At 36.3% G+C, this 21,720-nt stretch overlaps 1 protein-coding gene across 1 annotated transcript in view; it reads right to left on the reverse strand.

Moving 5' to 3' along the window:
* Nucleotides 1–21,720, reverse strand: part of LOC109540519 (hemicentin-2) — a 55,282-nt gene that overhangs the window by 13,318 nt on the left and 20,244 nt on the right. Inside the window, exons 3-9 of the mRNA XM_019908944.2 lie at nt 16,798–17,012; nt 15,512–15,628; nt 13,547–13,753; nt 12,179–12,327; nt 11,186–11,330; nt 7,029–7,156; nt 1,608–1,767 (exon numbers count right to left, since the gene is read on the reverse strand). Of these exons, the coding sequence (XP_019764503.2) occupies nt 1,608–1,767; nt 7,029–7,156; nt 11,186–11,330; nt 12,179–12,327; nt 13,547–13,753; nt 15,512–15,628; nt 16,798–17,012 (1,121 nt within the window). The remainder of the gene's footprint in view (nt 1–1,607; nt 1,768–7,028; nt 7,157–11,185; nt 11,331–12,178; nt 12,328–13,546; nt 13,754–15,511; nt 15,629–16,797; nt 17,013–21,720) is intronic.

Raw genomic sequence — 21,720 nt, forward strand, 5'->3', positions numbered from 1 at the left:
ATGAAAATATGGACGAAACATGATTTAAGGAGGAGACTAGAACGTTTAGGAACGGGAGTTGAAACTAGCTTATACGCAACAGATAATTGCGCGTTCTGGATGTAAATATATTTTTTTGCCGCTGATGATAGCGAAAATAGCGGTGTGCATGTATAAATACAATAGAAAATATTTGGAAACTGATGGAAGACAATTATTCAGCAAGCTTGCCATTCGGAAGCTTATTGTGGAAACCACAGTAAAGGGGGTGCGCCTTGCGGGTGAGAAATATAATTTTTAGGTAAAAAACAGGTTGTAGGTTTGTCATTCGATTTTTCCAATTGGGGGCAAATAATTGCTCCAGTACACCGATAAAAGCATACATGAATGATACAAAAACTATGTATAAACAGTTAAATAATATGTATTAATCTACTATTGGGAAGCATCTGATATGAAAAATATTCTTGCGGAAACTGGAATTTGATTACTTCATATTTAATTCCCACAAGAGATGTACAATAAGAGAGTAAGTTTATTTACTTGGAGCGGATTATTGCAAAATCGAGTCTTCTGCTAAGTGTTCAACAAAACTAGATCATTTTCTTTCGAGGTCAGGCGCCAAGATTTTAGAATATCATGCAATGAAACATATTTTTTTTATAAATTATTACTTTTGATCAAATTCACTCAAAAGTTATTATCAGTGACTTAAAATTCTACCATTTTAATCAGTGGAACCGTTTGTCAGCAAGCAACAAAGACTTGGAAACTTAAAAATTATGTCTTAGAAGACCTGATGAGTTACCAAACTGATAATTGGAATTTCGCCGCAAAATCTCATCAGAACTCATATAAATTTATAGAATAAAAAGCATGTAATTGACTAGCTGGACTAATTTTTCAGCTCCTCTACATTGAATGAAAGCAAGCTTTCAGAAAATTCAGCTATAGAACGTCGAATGAACGCTAACTACTCAGTAACTGAATCGAGTTTTTACAAGAAACTGATGTAATGATCGGGAAATTTGAAAGCAAAACAGTTTAAAGTAATGAAAGCTGTAATTTTCCATTTCAAAGCCTAGTAAACTTTTCCAGCCCCCAGTCTCGTAATTCGCGATATTTGTTTGTGACAAATTGTTAATTCGTTTTGACTGGGGAAATGAGTTTCACGCCTGCAGTTTTTGGACAAGCATTTCCGCACTGAATAGAATGCCCCATGAATCCAATTTCGATTTAATCTCCCTGAACTAGAAATATGTGTTTCAGACCAAATCCCGGAAAAAATCCCGTACAATCTTGGCTTAGAGTTTCCCCAGATTTCCTAGTTATATTCGTAAGTAAAATTTATAGCTACGTGTGCTGCGTGACTCCGTTCGAAGTCTGCACATGACGACACCTCGTCAGAATTCCTCTTCCGCGAAATTTATCATTTTTTGTGCGCCAAGCATTCCCTTGACGGTTGTTTTATTGTAATTTTATGTCTTGTTTGTCGCAGTCGCTTGTCGTATGTTTAATTTTCTCTTGAAGTCAGTCAATTCGTTGACTCTATCTGGGCTAACTTACTTTATTAACCAGCTCCAATTGAAAATATGTTAAAACAAACGGATCAAAACATTTATACTCACATTGAACTGTCAGATCTAAGGGCGGACTGTAGGTTTCCCCTTCCGAATTTCTGGCTGAGCAAATATATTGGCCGGCTGATTTATGCTTAATATTTTTTATGGTCAGCATGTCCTTCTTTGGCACAATTCCACCGGATTCGTTGTAGGGAACGAGATGAGTCTGCAGAAAATAAACGTAGACAGAAGTTAGTGGTCGATTTTTAACGCGATACGAATGACTAAACAGTTCAGAGCACCAACCGGGTATTAATAAATAATTCATGCCTGGTAAAAACTTTGCATGTTGCAGCTGATCGCATTGTAAATTTCAATTTATTTTCCAGCACATTAATCTAGTTGCTTCCGAATCAACAGCGCTGTGTGACTCCGTGGTTGTTTACGGTAAAATCAAGCTGATTCTATTTTCCCAATTCAAACAATTTTAATTCGGGTTACTAAACCTTCACTCTATCAAACGTGTAAATAGCAGCAGATATTTTGGGACCTGTGATCTTCTATCAGGGCTTTTTGCCCATTTTGAATACTTTTTTATCATTCATAAGCCGCACTGAATAAGCAGCTGTCGATTTTTATTAGGTGTAGCTGATTTGAGGCTCACCGACTTCATGCGTAGCTAAAAATAGCTCGAAATAGAAATTTCAATAATCGTTGGCTAAAGCTGTTAACAAGTTTGAGGCTGCTATTGTGAGCACACAGAATATAAACGTTTTCAAAAGGCTATTTTGGGATTAGTTTGTTATAAGGATCATCAGGATGAGCTTCTAACTTTTCCTTTTTTTATATAGAGTAGTAGATTTAAAATAAATTTGAAAAATAATTACGACTAACTTAGCCGGGTACTTCAAAAGCGCTAACTCGACAGCAACCGAATTAAAGCAAAAACTATTCCTGGAACAGGAGAAAAGGGCTTTCAAATTAAAATCTCTTTGTTTAGCGGCAAAAAAGGAATTCCTATATGTACTCGTATTCATTGTGTTCGTACTGTCGTAAATTCCGCTGAAATAATACCTGCATAAAATTTAATATACCTAAAGTTCCGGTAATAACGATAATGGTCTCGCACAAGGCTTTAAATTTTTAAAGAGTAATGAATTTGCCTTTTTCGTTTTCCTCTATTCGAAAATGGTACGTTTATTAGCGACTTCGTTGTATTAAGAGCAGCTTAATCCATTCAGTTAATGTATTCAAGCTTCAGATATTGACTGATTTTCGGTTAAAATCCATTCAAAAAGCAACTATAAATTACCAATACTCATGCGAGTCCTCTGGATTCAATATTGTTGCTCTAGCGTGCTTTTTAATAAATTGTGTCAGTTTATTGCTAATTTAGAACAGTCGGTTGATTTTGCATCCCATTTACAATATTATTTATGACACATGTGCGTTATTAATTTTATTAAATATTGGACGAACAATGGAGGGGAGTTTTTAAATTATTTAGAACGCTCGTGACATTTTAAACAATCGCGATTGAAAAACGAACTGTTTATTTGTACAAAATATTTAATGGAGATGTTGAAACATTGTTTGAAATCAATGTAGAAGTCTGGTGATTCCCAACAGGAAAATTTGAGGTAACGGGTACTTATAACGTAAAAATTCTTCAATGAGATGGTGTATTTAAAGTCGCATTTGCTAAATTCTTTAAGTAGTTCGTAAAAAACGTTAGCATTAATATTTTATGGCCGCTGTTTTACTGCTGAAAAGTACATTTGTGTTAAGAGAACCGGCATAAAAACCAGCCCGAACATATAATAAGAAGAACGTAAAAAAACGATTTGTTTTTGATTTCTCTCTGTTTTCAGTGCCTAATTTCAAACCAACCGAGCAGATTAATAAGCTGCGCTGTTGCTTCTGCTGTTCGAGGTATTTCTCTAAATTGAATGTAGTCATTATTGATTATTTAGCGGGATCATTTCTATGGCTATTTATGGTTCATATGAATATAATCAAAATTATGATAATTAGTTATTTTTGTTAGTGCAGTCATGCACCAATTTGTGTGAGAGCCCGTTCATTTGCAATGCATATTTTCTGCAAATATGGCTTATTCCATAATAAGTACAAAAATGGCATTAATATGTTAATAATAACCAGCATCGATTTTCACTAATTCATGTAATCGCTATTTTAATGAAAGCAGGCTTCCCGGCTGCAATTGCATGTCCATACAGATAGACTATTTTCGAATTATTTACTGTTTTTAAGCGCATTAAAGTATTTAATTAAATTCCAATAATGCCGCCCAGCTAAATAAACAGAAATTGTGCATGGTTTTTTCGGCAGCGTTTTTATACTTGGTTCGAAATATCCTTGTAACCATCAATTTATTTTAGATTATCGGTGCGTAGTGTCCACTTTTACTTGAAAGTTTAGTGTATTGCATATATTTTGTTGGCCTTTCAAAGATTACTATGCAAACGCGGTGTTTTGTTGTTGGAAACATTTTTTGGGTATAGCTGAAATTCGGTGAATTTATTATATTATTGGGAACTTTTTCAATGTATTTAAGCGTTCGTTTCTGCGCGATTTCTACTTTACAAGGCATAATTCAAAATGTGAATTTTGAATCACTCTAAATAAATCCATTAGCAGACAATTAGGCAAATAACTGATTATTTTGCTGTGGCGGATGCCATGCACTTTGCGGCTTTTTAAAGCAGGAAAAAGGGCATTTTTGCCAAACAAATTCCATAATACTGAACAAGCATATTTAGTGTTCACAGACAGTGCGCAATCATAACATTCGCCAGCCCCCATGATAATTTACAAGACGGCATCGCGTAATATTATGCGCCTTATCTCCGTTAGAAAATAGAAAAATGAAGGAAAAGAAATTACGAATTTCCCAAGTGTGTGCACGTTTTCATAAGAAACGGGAAAGGCGGCAGTGAGAATTATGTGTTTGCCGCACAAAGCTGTCTAACCGACATTATCTCTTCTCGGCCTGTTTAGCTTTCGAGACTGATGCTCTTTTAATGCGTCGGTTTCGTTTCCTTCGAAACGAAAATATCCGCCGGTACTGACCAAGTAAATATTACGTTTAAACAGATAAAGCTTTTATGTTGCTTTTATGTCAATTTTATGGCCGGGAATAAATAAATACGGATGATGTCTCGCTCTTATCGGACTTTTGGTTTAAATTGATGGCTTCAGCTTTAGATGTTGCGCTGCTCTTATGTTTTAATAAAATCACTACCGAGGTGTTGTAAAATTCGCCTCCTACATCTGTTCGATCTACACGCCCTACGCAACTAAATTTTAGGGTCAAATGTAATTGAATGCTTTAAAAAATATTTTATATACAGCAAGACACTGGTTCAGACAAGCACAAAATTCGTGAACTCAAATCGCAGCCCTTCCGTCATCATTCGTTTAATTAACTTTTTGCTAGTTTCATTTGCTCAGGCTAATTTATTTTATCTTTGCTTACACAATATAGTGTAAAGAAAATTTGCATAGAAAGCTCGAATATAAATAAAACTAATTATACAACGAAGATTTTATTCGACGGAATTGTAAATGAGATTTCATATTTTAATTAAGTCAGAACGGAGTTAATTAGGATTTAGGGTTGTTCGTGATATTTAATCTGATTTTGTCGAGGCCATATGGAAGAGGGACGATATTTTCATTTGTGCTCACTGCACTGTAATATTAAATGTTGTTAAAGCATTAATTACTCAACCTGACAACAGATAACGGAGTCTTGTAATCTAAACATTTGATTCTGAACAGTAATTTCGTTTTTTATTAAATTGTAAAATCTGCGCCATAACAGCTTAGATATCCACCCGAGTTTGAGTTGTATGTTACGCAAAGCTTTTACATTTAAATACAATTTTGTTGTTGGGAATAACTTGTCGTAGCTTTTAGCAGTTTTCATAAACTTTTACAGTTACTTCCTGTTGTTCGTATACTAGCAAATTCTCTGAACAGACACGGGAAAAGAGTTTTACAATGATTTCCGATTCGAACCACGCTGGCCTGTGAGACTATTGAAACAATAAAATGGAATTGATAAATTCGTTCCCCATATCAATAAACACGAAAAAGACAGTGTAGTAGTTCAGTTAAATGTTTGAGAAAATTTATAACCCACTTGTCGAGACACTATTTGATTTGTCGAGGAGCACAATGGATTCAAAGCAAATACGCACAGGTTGACTGGAAAACGAACTGAATGATGTGATTGGAAAGGAAAACAAAAGGACAAAGATAAATACCGAACCTAAGAGTTGGCAAGAACACAAATCTGCTGTCGGTTTGATAGATGAATTCTGCAACCGAATAAATGTTGGTCGGAATAAAAAGCGAACGAAGCTTATTGAGCGGATAAAAAGAAAGCGGAGTTTACTGCGAATAAACGTGCACGAACCGAGGAGTTCAATAAGTTGTCTGGTTGGTGTTTAAGAAAACCTGCTTTAACCTGATACTTTTAGCTGCTATCAATTGGCCGGAAATAATCTTCGTTCGCTTAATTGATTTGGATCGAAGGAAAGGGGTGTTTTTTTCTAACCGATGCTTCCTTAAGTTTAATCAACGCGCCTCGCTCAGGAAACTTTACGGCCAAATAAGTGAAAGATTATGTCGAAGATTAAGTTTCTTTCAAATTTATTTTACATGCTATCAGCCATGTTAAGCATGAATCTACTTTTTTGCTCATTAAAAATTAATTACGTTTCGAAGCTGGTTCACTATGGCGAAAACTTTTTAATGAACCAGACATAATGTTGGCGTTCTTTCCTGATTCTTAACTGGGATTTGAGCACTGAGTTACTGTTTGAGAAGATATTTGATTGCAAGGAATTACCATAAATGTTCAATGATCACTTGTGATCCATTGGCCCGTCGTATAATTTGACTTTGAATAGAGGGAACATGTCGTTGTTTTTATTGCTATCTTGTTTTATAGGCGACGATACAGAGACTGGGCGATTTGATATATGCCAGCAACGACCCAATTTGAGACACGATGAGCCCCAAGGGTATTATAAAGACGACCTTTTATTTCCATTAAATAGGTAGAAGGGAGCCTAAATCCCTCGTAATTAAGTCCGGATCTTGCTCGAGAAGTAACGATATAAATACAACAAACTGGAAGTTGAATAGCTTTTTCCTTCGATTTTTGGGGCGATATTCTAATGGGGTCCTAAAACATCCGATTAATTAGACTGTAGCTTAATAGTGATTACGTGGAAATTAGTTAAGAGTGATGAGCGTTGTTCGAAAATGCGAGGTGAAATTTATGCAACCGAATGAAGAACCTGAAACAGCTTTTTGGGTCAACTTAACTAATATGAAAATCATCGGAAATATTCAGCTTAATTATGCCGGGGTCACATTGAATTCAAATGGCTGGACATTTAAATATATCCTTATATTCACCAGTTCGCTGGATTTATATAAAATGTCACTTACGTCATGATACCAGTTATAGCTGTGGGCTTCAGGATTGGCAAAGGTCTTGCAGTGCAGGATAACGTCTGTTCCATCCCGGACAGGCGTTACCAATCCAGAGTCCAACGCGACAGAAACCCGCGGGGGATCTGGAACAGAACACTGAAATTCAATTTGTTATGTGATTTATGTAAGACGTTGTTTTCTGCGAATGTAGCACAGCCAATGGGAAGCAAACCCTTTAGGGTGTAAATTTTGCAAAATATGTAACTCCCCTAGAATTCTGCAACAGTCAGACCAGATTTATTAGGTAGGGGAAACGTTTGACTAAAATGATTTTGAAATCACTAATTCTTTGTTATCAGAGATCTATTCGGTACCGCAAGTAACATATATAGTGTGTCATCGCTATGAATTTACCACTATTGCAAAAATCTTTAATTCGTATCGATTGATTGTCATTGCTAAAAGTACAAATTGATTGAGTGCACGAACTAAGAACGATTCGCACTTAAAATTGCTTAAATTGCATCTCTACCAATTTTTAGCGTTTACGTAGAAAATATATGTAATATTCTCATAAAAAACATAAAAAATAGTAAGAAGTAAATAAAGAGTTACATTTTCATTCATTATTAAACTGAAACAAAAGAGACGTTTAGAGTTAAAATTCGCTATTTTCAATTAGTTCACCAAATTCCTTTTTGCCATATGCATGCCAAAATATCCTACGACAATTTTCTCTAATGCGATCAAAAATCGCTACTTGTGTCCGAAATCGGTGGTATCAACTATATTTTTCGTGTTCTCCATAGGCAAAAATCTATATGCTTAAAATAGGAAGATCTTAGCGGTCAGCGAATCAGTTTACTACTTCGCCCATGCCGATAGTCTATAGAAAGTGTCCCAGAAAATAAAAATATGTAGAAAAGAAGCAGCAATAAAACTTGTAGATTCAAATCAATAGAATTCTGATTTATAATCAAGGCTATTATTTACTTTCAAAGAGTTTGCCTTTTAAAATAGATTACCCATTTGGGCCATGGTCATTTTACATTCTGCTATTTTGTGGGAATCTATCCCCGTATGCCCTAAATGTTGCTTCATCCGTGTAAAAATGTTCTATCTAATTAAAAAGTTGTACTGAAATGGTTACAAAAATGGTAAGCTCTTAACTCTAACAGAGTGTATATTTCGCTTCTCCATTCTCCATCAACAGGGGTTAACATTGAATACAAAATCACAGTGAAATTAACTCGTTGTGGATGTGTAAAATAAAACCGTATGGAGACGAGACACTCGGGCTCGCAAATTAGGCCAGCTTTACGATCCCTCTACCTCTTTAGTGGAAAACAAAAGGACATCCTTCTAATACCCCTCCGGTAACCCACTGGGTAACAAATTAGATTAGTGCGAGCTCGCGGCAAATTACTTATATAAAATGCAGATCGCATTTTGGGAACGTGGGTACTTGTTGTCTATGTAAAGGGTAATTTGAGTCGATTAGTATATAGTGTACGTACACACTCTCCTAAAATAAAAACCTGAAGGTATTCTATTGCAATTTTTTTTCGGATTTATGGGCCAATACTTTTGTACCTTCCAGCTAATCTAAATCAAATAAAAAAATTTTTACTACACGAAACCCCATTATTTCAATGTATTCTTCAGCATTTGGGGCATGAATTGGAAACTGTTTCTGCTTACCTCTGGAATATAGTTTGGGTTGGCTTCTTCCAGTTAAAAAGGTTAAGGCACGCGATCTCGAATTCTAAGCAGGCAATTTGTGATGTTCGGTTTCAAAAACTCGTGACTGTCCGGAACTTGGGAATTCCGTTCGCATCGTCCAGGAACGCCACCGGGTTGGTTTTGTTAAAAGGAATCGCCACACCATCGGATTCGATGCGGGTAATCGAAATTTAATCCAAATTAATCGCCCAACTGGTTTCCAATTAAAATAAATTGATAATTATTTAGCGGGCGGTGATAAGCAAGGAGAAGAATTGTATTTATTAAGGCAAGGATGTGAATAATATTCCATCTGATGCTGAATCTTTAACGTTAGTTCTGTGGATTCGTTGCTGGCAGTGTTCGCGTGAGCGCTTTTGGACCTGTTAACGTTCCTCCGCTGGGTTTAGACTGCAGTTAGTTGAAAATTCGTCGTCAAATATTAAAATTTGCAAAGTCCAATCTCATACAGTTGAATCGCATATGAGCAAAGAGAAAAATCGTAAACAGATCGAAGCTTTCAATGAAGGGGTATATTTTCTTTTCAGTCCACAGTAGCAAGGAAAGGTTTGAGTTATTTTAACTAAATATCCAACCCGCCTAAAATGAATGTAAATTACTTTCGATTTGTGGAGTTCACAATGAGCTTGTTGAATTCCTTCACTTGTGATTTCTTTGAGTCTGTTCGGAAAAAATAATGGCAAGGTATCGTAGTTCGTCAAATTTTAGAGTTTTAATTTAAAAATGCAATTTTTTTGTGCCAAATGGATTTGTGCAAGGAGTTCCGAAAATGAGTAATTTTTTTTCAATTGAATGAAACTGATTTTTATTTTCAATTAAAATTCCCTATTGAATTTTAATTGAGATTCAAGTAGCATGTGCTTAAACTCAACAGTTAACGAGACATTTGTGATTGGACCGGTTAATATTTAATTGCGATCATTTATTGCAAATATCGGTAGTCCAGGAACGAAGCGATTTATTTCAAGAAACAGAACAACAATAAAATTAAGTAATTATTCGGCATGCACTTCTTTCGGATCTTCTCCTTCAATTCCTTCAGATGGTTTGTCCGCCAGCAAATGTTTTAGGTAACCGCACAAATATAAATCTTTGGGCATTAAGTACGGCGATCTAGGAGGCCATAAATGTCGTGCTTCCTATCCATCAATTTTCAAAAGTTTTATTTTTGGTTTTTCAGCACAATTTCGCTGGAAAACCACTTGTTCGTCGGGAAAATCTGGCTGTAATGGTAATTTACTTTTTTCATTTGTCCAGTTAGAGACTATTCAAAGGAAAATGGCCTTCATACTTTTCCGCGCACTATTCCACTCCACATGTTTATTTTTCGGGGGTATTTGATGTGAGCCTACATCACCGAACGTGGAATTTCTGTGACCCAATAAATTGCAGATATTTTGCATTGTTTTGCAAAACTCATTCTGCCTATCGAACAATTGTTGCGCTGGCAAGGAGGATATTTGTGTTTTCGAAACATTTGCATGGATTTTCTCCCAAAGAAGGTAAAACTTCGAGTTCATTTTTATCTCCAGCAGAACGTCCAGCTTTAAGAAATATTTTACAGCAGCAAATTCTCTGAATTTAGTTTCTATTGTAGTCATAATCTTTTGATAAATGGGAGGACGATCACGGGTGATTTCGATATGCAAGTGTTGCGTTCTGAAAAACTCTTGAACTCTATTCAATGCTTTCGGACCGTGCAAGCTGAAATAAGGTAGATACTTTCAAGCACTGGCTATTTTCTTCCCGCGGTCACTCAAAACCATAACAGTCGCGTTTGAAACTCTCGGTTGAGCCATCTGGTATGTGGCCGCTTTGAGTATCAAAGAGGTTTAAGTATCAAAGCAGGTAAACTTGAAAATATCCGCACATGCACGCTCATGAAAACTGGGCTTCTATCGCAATCGCTCTCATTAAGATTTATATGTTCCTCAATTTCTAATGAAAAAACCGCCTACATCATTTTAAGCAGTGTTTATGTGTTTTGTTCGAAATAATTCCCATTTGTCTGTGATTTATATAAATTTGCAGCAGCGCATGAAAAACACAACAGAATCGAGTTGCAGCAAATTCGATACAATAAATTGTATTTATCTTCAAATGGATATGTTTTGTAATGGCGTTTGAAATATTTTGGATTATATGCAAAATTGAAATGCAGTAGATATTTTCGTTTTAAATTAATTTATTCTTGCCGAGGCAGAGCATTAATGTATTTATTTGTACACATGAAAATGTTGGTCTGCAATTAAATTAACAACCTTACATAATTCGGTATTAAACCAGCGCTATGAAATAATCATTAATATTCAATTGAATGACTTTGCCGCTGCCTTTACGGCAATCTCTCTGCTCATAAATTAATCGCTCATGGAATGCAAATAATCCATTGTGCCCTCTTAACCTAATATGCGTCTCTTTAAACTTACATGCAACGCTTATCCTTCTCGTGTCCTGAGCCGATCCCCCGGGAAAACGCGGATTATCCGCCCGGCAAACGAGAATTTTCCCGTCGTCCTCAGCGGATACCATCAGGGTCAGAATACTGACGGTAAACGAGTTTGTTTCTTCTTCCTACAAAATGAAATTACATTTAAATGCATCTTTTCAATCTTACTGGCTTTTGTGCCCTTTTTGAAAAGTACCCCAAAATTCTCGGTTATTTCTTCCTCAATTAGAGTTTGCAATAATTCAGATAGCTTATTTTCCGAGATTTTCAGTGATTTGACAACCGAGCCCAAATAGACCATTTGCAGAAATAAGGCCTCTTGCGCCCATTAACCTGAACGGTCCAGAAGTTCAGTGGCTAAGTTTATAATGTTCATAGTTAGCAACAAGAACAGTTGAGCCTAAATATTCCCCAACTAGTATGAAAATTTAATTATTATACTTACGGCCCTCGCAGGCATCGTTGACCTATGTATTGTACATACACTCGTAATTGGTCTGTTTCGTAAATCTTTCAGGTTCTTGCTTAAATTAATTTAACAAAGCTCACGGTCGACTCTCTGGAAGCTCTTAAAAGCTTTCGCCACTTAAAAGTTACACGAAATCTGAGTTCGCCAAAATTCAATTCTTGCATTAATTTTGTGGACGTCAACTTTTTCAACTTACACCAGACCAAGAGATAATACATTTCCGCTAGTTTGCACTCTGGTAATTCGATGATGGAACTTGTAAGCTTATTTATTACGTCCAAGAGCTTTTAGAACTTGTTTTCGAACAGAAGAATCCAATACAATCTAATCAACCTTCAGTTTCTAATTGAAACATAAAATAATAAAACAAGCTAGTTGGAGTCGAGCATATTAAAAATCCATCATTATATTTATGAAACCTTTAATTTTCCTTAGCACCTAAAACGCCGTCGGACGTGAAAAATAAAGAAACAGAACGAAAAGATTTAGCTCATTTTTACTTACCGTAACAACTGAATTCCTGATCGCTTTTCCGTCTAATAACCAGGTTAATTTGGCAGGCGGGTACGAACCAGAAGTTTCACATCGAATGGTTTGCGATATTCCGCTTGATAAGTTATTGGGAGTGACGATCTTCACCTTGTTGGGTTTAACTTGAAAATAAATTGTCAATTTATCAAAGAGAAATAAGCGCTAAATCGGCATTTTGCAGTTGCACTATCAAATGCATAATAATGTGCAATGTGTTTGACTCATTGAGAACTGATTCTCCTTTTGCTTTAAGTAGAATGTTAAGTTATTTTGCTATAAGCCGGACAGTGTCTTCTTCATATATCAGCTGTTCTATAAAACCTTGTCATTCCTACTGCATTACGTTAAGGTCGAGTTAAAATTCAAAAGATCCTTTGGAATTGTTGCAAACATCTTGCTATTTTACTGCAAATTTGTTGATTTACCTCCCATTTGGTAGCTATATACACTGAGTCCCAGAAATAATTTTGAATTCCTTTCAAATTCAGCAGTGTCTTCTTTGAAGAAACTCTCAAACCCATAGATGTTTGGTTTTAAAAGACAATTTATATTACCACCATCAGCTTAATTTTTTCAAATGAAAGCGCCTTTTTTATATTTGTTAGCTGTCGTTAATTTTGTCGGACGCCCAGTCGTGAATTACTCGGTCACCATTGAACTTAACTATTGCAAAATCACACTTAGAATCGAATGGAGAATTCAAAATTGAAAAAGTAGGCCGTTCCATTTGAAAAAATAACTAATTTTTAAACCAGCCCGCATAAATAAATTTGTTTAAAAAATCGAATTTCAAAAAATATCTGATTTGTCCGAGCGATTCTTCAAAATAAAACAGCTGGAGTTTAACTGAGTTTAGACATTAGTGCAGTCAGTGATTCACTGTGTTTAAGCTTCTTAAGTGATGCAAGATCCAATACTGCCATTAGGTAATTAACCCGAAATAGTAAAACTCGATATCCTTAATGTCAAAAGCCTTCAGCATAAACAGCAACAATTGCCCTGACCAACACATCTCTTGCGGAACGAAACTTTCCGCTGCAGATTAAACTTGGAAACTTGTTAATAGTGGCCTATAAAGCTGGTGCATTACAACTTAGTTTCACTCTGCAATGTTTAATGTGATTTATTATTCGAGCGTCTAGTTTTCGTTTTGCCAGAATTGTTGTTCACTCTTCACAATGGCCACAGTCCCCGGACCGGACCGAAATGAATCCGAACAATCGCTAATCGGCGTGTGCATTTTGTAAAGTTCAAATTGTTGGCTTTCGCATTGTTTCGCGTTCGAAATTCGATTTTCCTACAGCTTTGAGGATATTGTTCGCATTGGGGAATTCTACTTACGGAATATATTCAGTGGCACTACGCGGACAATGCTTCCGGCTACTTGGGAGGAAGACGCCCGACACTCAAGACGTCCTCCCTTGAGGTTTCTGCTCACTGAACTGATTAGCAGTTGATTTACTGTCGTTTGGGAGCCTCTGTTTGAATCCACCACATTGTCCAAGATCGTGTTGTTAAACCACCAGACGAGATTCGGTTTCGGATGTCCTACAAAGTGAGGAGGCAAAGTTGAGTCGAATTTTAGCTGCAAATTTTCAAAATAAATAACAAGTTGGTGGCGTGAAAATTGCTCAAACCAGCTAAAACGACTTGGGCAATTCGACCAGAGAAAAGTTACCGCCGAAAATAGCTTAAATATCTGAGATTGAACTTCCTCACATTTTTACTGCATCTTTTTCGAGGTCAGGAATTTTACATGGAACGAAATTAATTCTAGAAAAATACTATTGAAGTTTGTGTTTTGAGCTTTCAACTTTCCCAGTTATAAACCACTTTAAATTTTAGCGTTGCCTGATTTTGGCTTTTCTCTGAACTGCTCAACAAAAGCATCAGCTTCGGTACTGGATAACTTCTGATTGCTTTGATATGCTTGCTGTTTGAAAAATTTTCTAGTCCAATCATTTTTGAGTCGGCAAGTGTTTTTCAAAAATGTTAGCGCTTCAGATCAACTTCCTACACCGTGCAAAATAAAACAATGCACAGCAGGATTTCAAGATAAGTGGCATGAAGATAGACCTGGTAGCTCCAAACGGTTTTTGAGTTTTCCTTTTACCTAAAGGGTGAGCTCAAGAAATACTTTTTGGTTTTGCAGTAATCCCTTTTTTCATATTGGATCGATAGGGCCTAGAAAAAGCCTCAAAGCTCCAAAGTTAGGGAATATTTGGCGCTTTCTACATTTATTTAGTTGGGCAGTTTATTTAAGGGTTCGGGCTTTCGCAAGAAACCCATTTAATAGAAGGAAGACTTGAAATCATCTATCGAAAAGCGTGGAACATCTGAGACTGAACAATTATTCGTTTCTGAGATAGCAGATGCTTCAAAGCTTCAAAACATTTTTCATTTGTGTTTGTAATCCTTTAATTTGCTGATGATTTGTTATAAATTCCAGTTTATCAAAAAGCCTTTTGATCAAGGTTTTAAAGTTTCATCAATTATCAGGAGGAGAATAAATTCTCTGATCTTCAACTTTCTTATTGTGAAATACTATCGAACTGGAACTGATTTGTCTGCAATCTAAGTTACAACAGATAAAATAGTTCAATTTAGAACGTTGGACTAGTTGTTATCCTCGTTCATGAACTAGACTTAGCCCTTAAGATACTTATAAATTATTCAAGAAACACGCAGCATTTCCCAGATCGTTGCACTATCAAAGCCATTTCGCTCTCAATCCAATTCTCAAACTTCACCCAATCCGGAGAAAAAACCATCTAGAGAACCGTAATCCGAGCAATACTAAATCAAAATAATTAAAATCCGCAACGTAATCTGGGTCCTTCATCAAGCACGGACAAGTTTAAAATCCGTGAGCGATTGCAGCTACTTCAAGCTGAAGCGGCCAACATTTGTTTTACTTTCCCTTAGGAAAGATTTTCCGTCACCGATAACAAATTGCTTTGGACTCACCTTTACTGACCTGGCGTGATGGAAACAGTTCGTGTCTGTCTTTAAGAGTTAAACTTTACAAGCGGGTATACGGTTTTACTTAAGTTATGTTGGCAACACCAAGTCAGTTAATAAGCCGCTGTTTGTAGTTGAAACGCTAACAGAAATAGCAACGTTCCAAGAAAAACGGACAAAATTTTCCCGGCTGCTGCAAAAACGGTGACACATTAACATATGAAAGTGCTGTTGTATTGTCCAAAGCTTATCTAAAATAACTGTCCAAGCAAACCCAACAAGGCCGCAAGGGATTCTGTTGCGAAAAAGATTATCTGTCGAGATAACAAATTGCGAGGGACTCACCTCCATTGACCTGGCATGACAGAAAGAGTTCGTGCCCTTCCAAAAAGGGCCCAGCAGTCGCATTCAGCTTGACTTCCCTCCCTTCGGCGTCGAATATTCGCGGCCTCGACGGCTGCTCTGAAAAAGCAAAGGACAAAGTAAACAATCTTCTCGGCACCTAATAAAAGCCTCATTAGAAAGTATAATGTTTGGTGTGGACCTTTGTGGCCGCTTTCCAGTTCGGATTTTAGCACTTCAAAAGCCTTTGGACACACACCGGTGTTATTTTTCTGCCCGTCAACATGTGCGGGCTTATCTGCAAAATCTTCTCAATCTCATTGAGGAATCAGAAGAAAACACTGGCATTGCTTATTTAGATGTTCATAATTCGTAGCTCGCTGACACACATTTATGGTTATAAGGAGAAGTACTTTGTTTAGCTTGATTTAAGTGGCTCCCAAAGTGAGTACTTTTCTTGGAAATTATCTAGCATTACTGTAGATATTGACTGCTCTATTTTCACATTCCAGAATTAACTTATATTGTTGAAATTTCTCAGAATGTCTTTTTCATGTTCATGAAATTCCAGAGCTTTCGTCTAAAATGTTTGTTAAATCATCGAAACTACGGTGGCCCTATTTTCGTGCCACTGCCATCTTCAGGAATAAAAGCTTCTATTGAAATAACTGACTAAAAAAGTTTTAGCTTCCAACGGTGGATTTCTTTATGGAGATCAACCAGAATTTTTTAAATTCGCAGTTGTGTTTTTAGTTATTTTTTATCCCCTGTCAACCGTCCAAATCAGATGAGTATGAATGAAAAAGCATTATCTTATTTTTGTTCATGTATTCGCAAAAACATTTTCCACTCTTTCATTTTTTTTCCAATTTCCCCTTTCCAATCAAATCTTCCCCAACAATTGAAAGTCCTAAATTCAGACATTCGGGCCTGTTCGTTAACTAAAAAGCGAACAAACCCCCATCAGAATACTTTACGATTCTTTAGCCCGTTAGAGAAAGGTCCAAAGTTCTAAATAAACGCAAGCACTTTGTTCAGTCCCCCAGTCTGAAAAAAAAACCGCGAAGGGTCTATTCCCGTCATTATACTTTTTAATGACTCTTTTATTAGGTGCCGAAAGGATTGTTTACTCGCTGTTTCCGAGGGCTGGCTCTTTTTCCAGAACAATCTGTATCGAAACCTGCTGCTTTCTTTCAGACAAATATTTTCTCGTTTTTAAATATTCACGTTCGTATTTTAATGGATATTTATTGGCCAAATTAACTGATAGAAATACTAAGAGTTCTAACCTACTAAAGTCAAATTGACCTGGAAGTTCCTGGTTGGAGAGTTAACAAAATCCACGCGGCACCGGAAGACTCCTTGGTCGCTTTCTGTGGCGTTCTGTATTCTGAGACGGGCTTTCGATGGTTCCTCATCAGCGATAAAGTACGAACGTCTTCCTAGATCGTCGCCCATTGCTAAATGTGAAGCTTGCGAAAGCGGTCCACCCCGTGCATCCAGGCTAAAGAAAAATGTAAAAATGATTTCGTCCAAAAAACATAAACTTTGGTCATGTAATGACGGTTTTGTTGAGTTCGGTTCTTTTGTTCTATAATTCACAATACAATTTTTTTCACAAGTCAAAGAACTTGAAATTTCTTTTATTCATGTAAGTTTGCATCTTTATGCAAGGAGGCTTTTTTGCAATTTCATCAAAACATCCTGTGCAGAGGCATTGTTATTCTAACGTGAATGTAAATTTACGTTCCAAACGAAGAATTTACCTGCTTCATCGGGAATAGCTTTTAAAATCACCAGAACTGTAAGTTCTCTTATTGATAAATATGCTAGTTTACGGTACTAATATTATCGAGCCCAATTTGATATAGGAAATTCCAAATCGGATATTGATGATCCAGCAATATCAAATTTCCACTTGACTGATGAATCACATGGATCAAAAAAATTGGAAAAGTTGTATACAAAATCAAACATCTCCTGATTTTTTCATAACACTGCAAAGTGGGACTTGAAAACGCGAAAACTGAAATTTACGCTACCGTTAACAAAAATTGTAGATTGAAAACAGGGGAGACGAGAAAACGAGAAACTTTAAATTTTCACATGACTTTTACAAGACTTTTCGAAATAAATTATAGGCGTTTCCAGAAATTCATAAGCACACTCATTTTTTAGAAACTTGCCATCTGAGACCAGAAAACATCTAAAAGTTTTTCAATCGGTCATAGAAAATTTGAAGGGACAAATACTGTAATTGTGCGAAATTAAACTTTTAATGATTTTGGAGAGACGTTGGAAACTGAGAGAAAAAAACTCCAAAGTTCTACCACGCCTGTGGTCCAAAATTTGTAGCTTGAGAACTGGATCCAGTGAAGACTTGATCCTTTTACAAGGTTAGTGGAACAGTTTAAGCGATAAATAATAAATATTGTTCAACGGTTTAAAGTCCTACTAATTGTTGATATACTTGGCAAACTGAGACCTAAAAACCTAAAAATTTAATGAAGCTTGTTATCAATATCATCAAACAATCATAACTCGAAAAATAGATTCAGTAGCGACTTGAAATTTATTATCCAAGTTTAGAGCAGACTGCACAATGAACGGTAAAATTAATGGGCAAATTTAAATACTTGTGGCTTTTCGAGAAGCTTGCACTCTGAGTGCTGAAAACGCAAAAATTCCCACTTACACAACTCTTCTCAAAAATTGTAGCTTAACAATTAAGAGGAAGCAGCCGCTAACTATTTTCGGCCCGATGTATACAAGGAAGTCAGCAGAATATGGTAAAGAGTTTAGGAAACCCCAAAGGTTGACTGATTTTTTAGAAGCCTGCAAACTTGAGCTAGAAAACTTCAAAATTCCATATCAAGCGGCGGGAAAAAAATCGTGATTCTAAACTGAACCAAGTATCAACTTTTTCGAACGAGTTATAAAACATTCGTACCAAAAACAGAAGAAGGTATATAAAAATCCAAACAATGAAGGATTTGGAAGGTTTGAGTACTTAGTAAACCTGGAATTGCAAGAAGAGCAAAACATCCTGACGGATCAACCTGGCATTTTTTTTAAGCGAACGGTTCTCACTTGAAAACTAAACCAAGCAGAGCAAACTGGCAAACTTGGGCTTAAAAACACCAATAATCGAACTTACAATTAAAGATATTTTCTATTTTAGAGCAAATTTTTCCAATTTCTTCATTAATAAAAAATCCTTACTTTTGTAAATAATGTTAATTAACTAGAAACGCGATCGAGCTCCATAACGTAGGCAAAGTTTAATCGACGTCAATGTGAGTTAAAGGGTTGTTACGTGTCCAGTTTGCTGTCTGGTCCAAATTAGTCAGCAAAACGGCAATAACAAACATTTCCGGTTGAACAGCAATAAAAAATCAATCAAATTCAAATCAAACATTGTTCTCGGCGTGCCAATTTGCGTTGGCTCATCAACACATTTTTGCAAGAACAATAATGCGACCCGAATCGTTTCCCATTGGTTCTGATTGAAAGCGGGATAAAATTATATCCTCATAAATTCGGAAGCAATGGATACAGCTAGGCAATGGATATCACCGGCAATCCAGAGCGTCAAAATTCAAATGTAATGGAATATTTAATGGCACAATAAAACATTTCCATTTATCGGCCGCTGTCACAGGACGTAGCTTTTATTAATAATGATTTGCAGAATGTACGAATTTGACGAAAAATGCCAGTCGATGATTTGAATGATTGAACAGCCCTCAATGTTAGTAGTCGGAAACCCGGATCATTCTATTTCGTTTTATTTCGGCAATATTTTGACTAATACCGGCAACAAGAAGCAAATATCAGCTAAAAGCATTAATTCCAGTTGCACTACGCTACGTGTGTTTGTGAAGTTTTGCGCCAAACCAAAGCTCTGGAAGCTGGCACATAAATCTCGAAACGGACGATTTATCCAGAATCATGTCAGTTTAGTCAGGCAAAAAAGCCGACAAAATTATATGCCCATAAATTTTGTAGTCTTCCATGGCGCAACTATCAACGGCAATTGGTAGCATCAAAATCCAAATGTAATGGAATAGTTAATGGGGCCATAAAACACTTCCATTTATCGGCTGTTGTCAGGGACCGTTGTTATATTAATAATCGTCATTATTTGCGGAAATTTTCCAATTGTCAACTCCGTGTCCAAAACATCTCGACCAAATTATTCGATGCAATGAAAAAAACGCGTTGATAGATTAAATCCCAATAATTAACCAGAAAGTTTTGAGAAAGAAAGCAACGCTTTTGATGTATAGGGTTAAAGATGAATTATTTTTCAACACGTTTCTCTAGGTTTAGTGATCGGCATCCTCAGGCGAGCATAAGAATTGAAGATATTTCCCAGACCCTTATTTTCAATGAATTGGTGACGCGTAATTGCGCCAATTTTCACGCTGCTGAAAGCAGCGAGGTTTGCCCCAACTGAGAATGTTTAAGTGTCTATAAAAAACAAGTGGGGATTTCCCGCTGGATAGTTTCCCTTTAATAAGTTAAATTTCTGGCAAATACACGTGAATTTGTACAATTGCAGCTTAGTAGAGATTCTCATGTAAGTTTGCCCACAATGAGTTCGGTTTTATCTCTTCGTTGCTGGACCAGGACAGCTGGATTGCCTGGATGTGGTACAATAACAGGGGACAGGCCAGTTCATTAAAAGATCGCCCTAAACGATAGCGTAAAATTGAGCGGATAAAAATGCTATCTCATATTCAAATTGCGGTTATTCCAGATTTAAAATATGGCTTAAGAAAGCGACGCGGACTCTTTGGTAAGTCCGGGCACGGGCGCCACGATTTATATGCGGCGAGTCTTGTATAGATTTTTATTTTTACTTCAAAAATGGCGCGGATCGATTTAAACACCGGAAGCAAGTTGTAGTGGATCCGGAATAGTTAGCCGGGGCCAGGACGAAATAAATCAAGGGCTCCGTGCTCGGAGGCGAAACGCTGAGCGCGCGACTTTTATTCCCAACAAATTCGCAGGATGTGCAAGCTTCAGGATATCTGGTCCTGCTTGCTAAACTGTCTTCCTTCGATATATATTATCTGCAATCATATGCAAAAAACTTGGACCTTGCTTAACTTGGCACTCAGCTCGTTTATTCAGAGGGATGTCGATAAATTTCGTCCATGATGCTCTAAGAATTTAGCCAATTTACTAACTTCTGTTAGTAAATTCTAGTCTGTGCTGGTTCTTTTTAACATAAGCGAAAATTACATTGTTAATGACTGTGAACAAGTCGGCTGAAATTTATCTCCACATCGATCAACACAAACAAGTACTATATTGAAAATCTGCCTCCACCTAAATGCACTTTTGAGCAACTCTATATTATAGCGTGCAATGCCTGATCAGCGAAAAATTTGATAACCTTGTATTCCGGAAGAATGTGCGTCGATTTCCCGATGGTCATATTAAAAGAAACAAACAATGCTTCTAGATCAGGATCCGGCAATACACCGAAAGTATCTGAAGTTAGTTGAAATAAAATTTTCCGTTTAATTTATGTCTATAATTTGTTTTATTTGGATTTTTCATCATTGCCAAATCATTGCCCTTGATGCTAATTTGCCAGGTGAATAAAATATTTTTAAATGCCGACTACTAAAAGAGAGGTTCAATTGGCAAAAACAGAAGTCGAGAAATATAAAATCAGCAATCAATTTAAGAACAATGCTAATTAAAACAAATCAGGTCCTTCTATCGGTTTCATTTCAGTCGACTGTAAATTTAAAGACCATCATTATTTTGCCTTAAAAGACTGGCGTAGATCAAAAAATTCAAGTCATCCAAAGGTTTATGAATCGGAAACCAATCTAACTGTTGCAACTAAATTTCAGCATAACTTGGCATCAGAACGAACTCATATTTAACAATTATCTTCATCTAGTTAATGTGGTTTTACCATATACAGGGTTGCTCATTAGTGCGTCAAAGTGCGATATCTCAGTAAATATGAACTTTACAAGAAAATACGTCCTACGAAAGTTTTTCATGTTTAAAAGGTCCACATTTTAAAATTACTTTCCAATATACGGGGTGTATTATAAACGTGTGGTAGTTACCAACTTTGGTTTTTTAAATGGAATCGCCCCTTTTTTCATTCATTTTCAGATTTGTCGTCAAAATTTAAGTTAAGTTTGTGTCAAACGTTTTACCTGAAAAATTTACGATTTCCG

The sequence above is a fragment of the Dendroctonus ponderosae genome, unplaced genomic scaffold (genome assembly GCF_020466585.1).
Source record: "Dendroctonus ponderosae isolate FM_Combo_2020 unplaced genomic scaffold, Dpon_F_20191213v2 Dpon_F_20191213_6, whole genome shotgun sequence".
NCBI classification, from domain to species: Eukaryota; Metazoa; Arthropoda; class Insecta; order Coleoptera; family Curculionidae; genus Dendroctonus; species Dendroctonus ponderosae.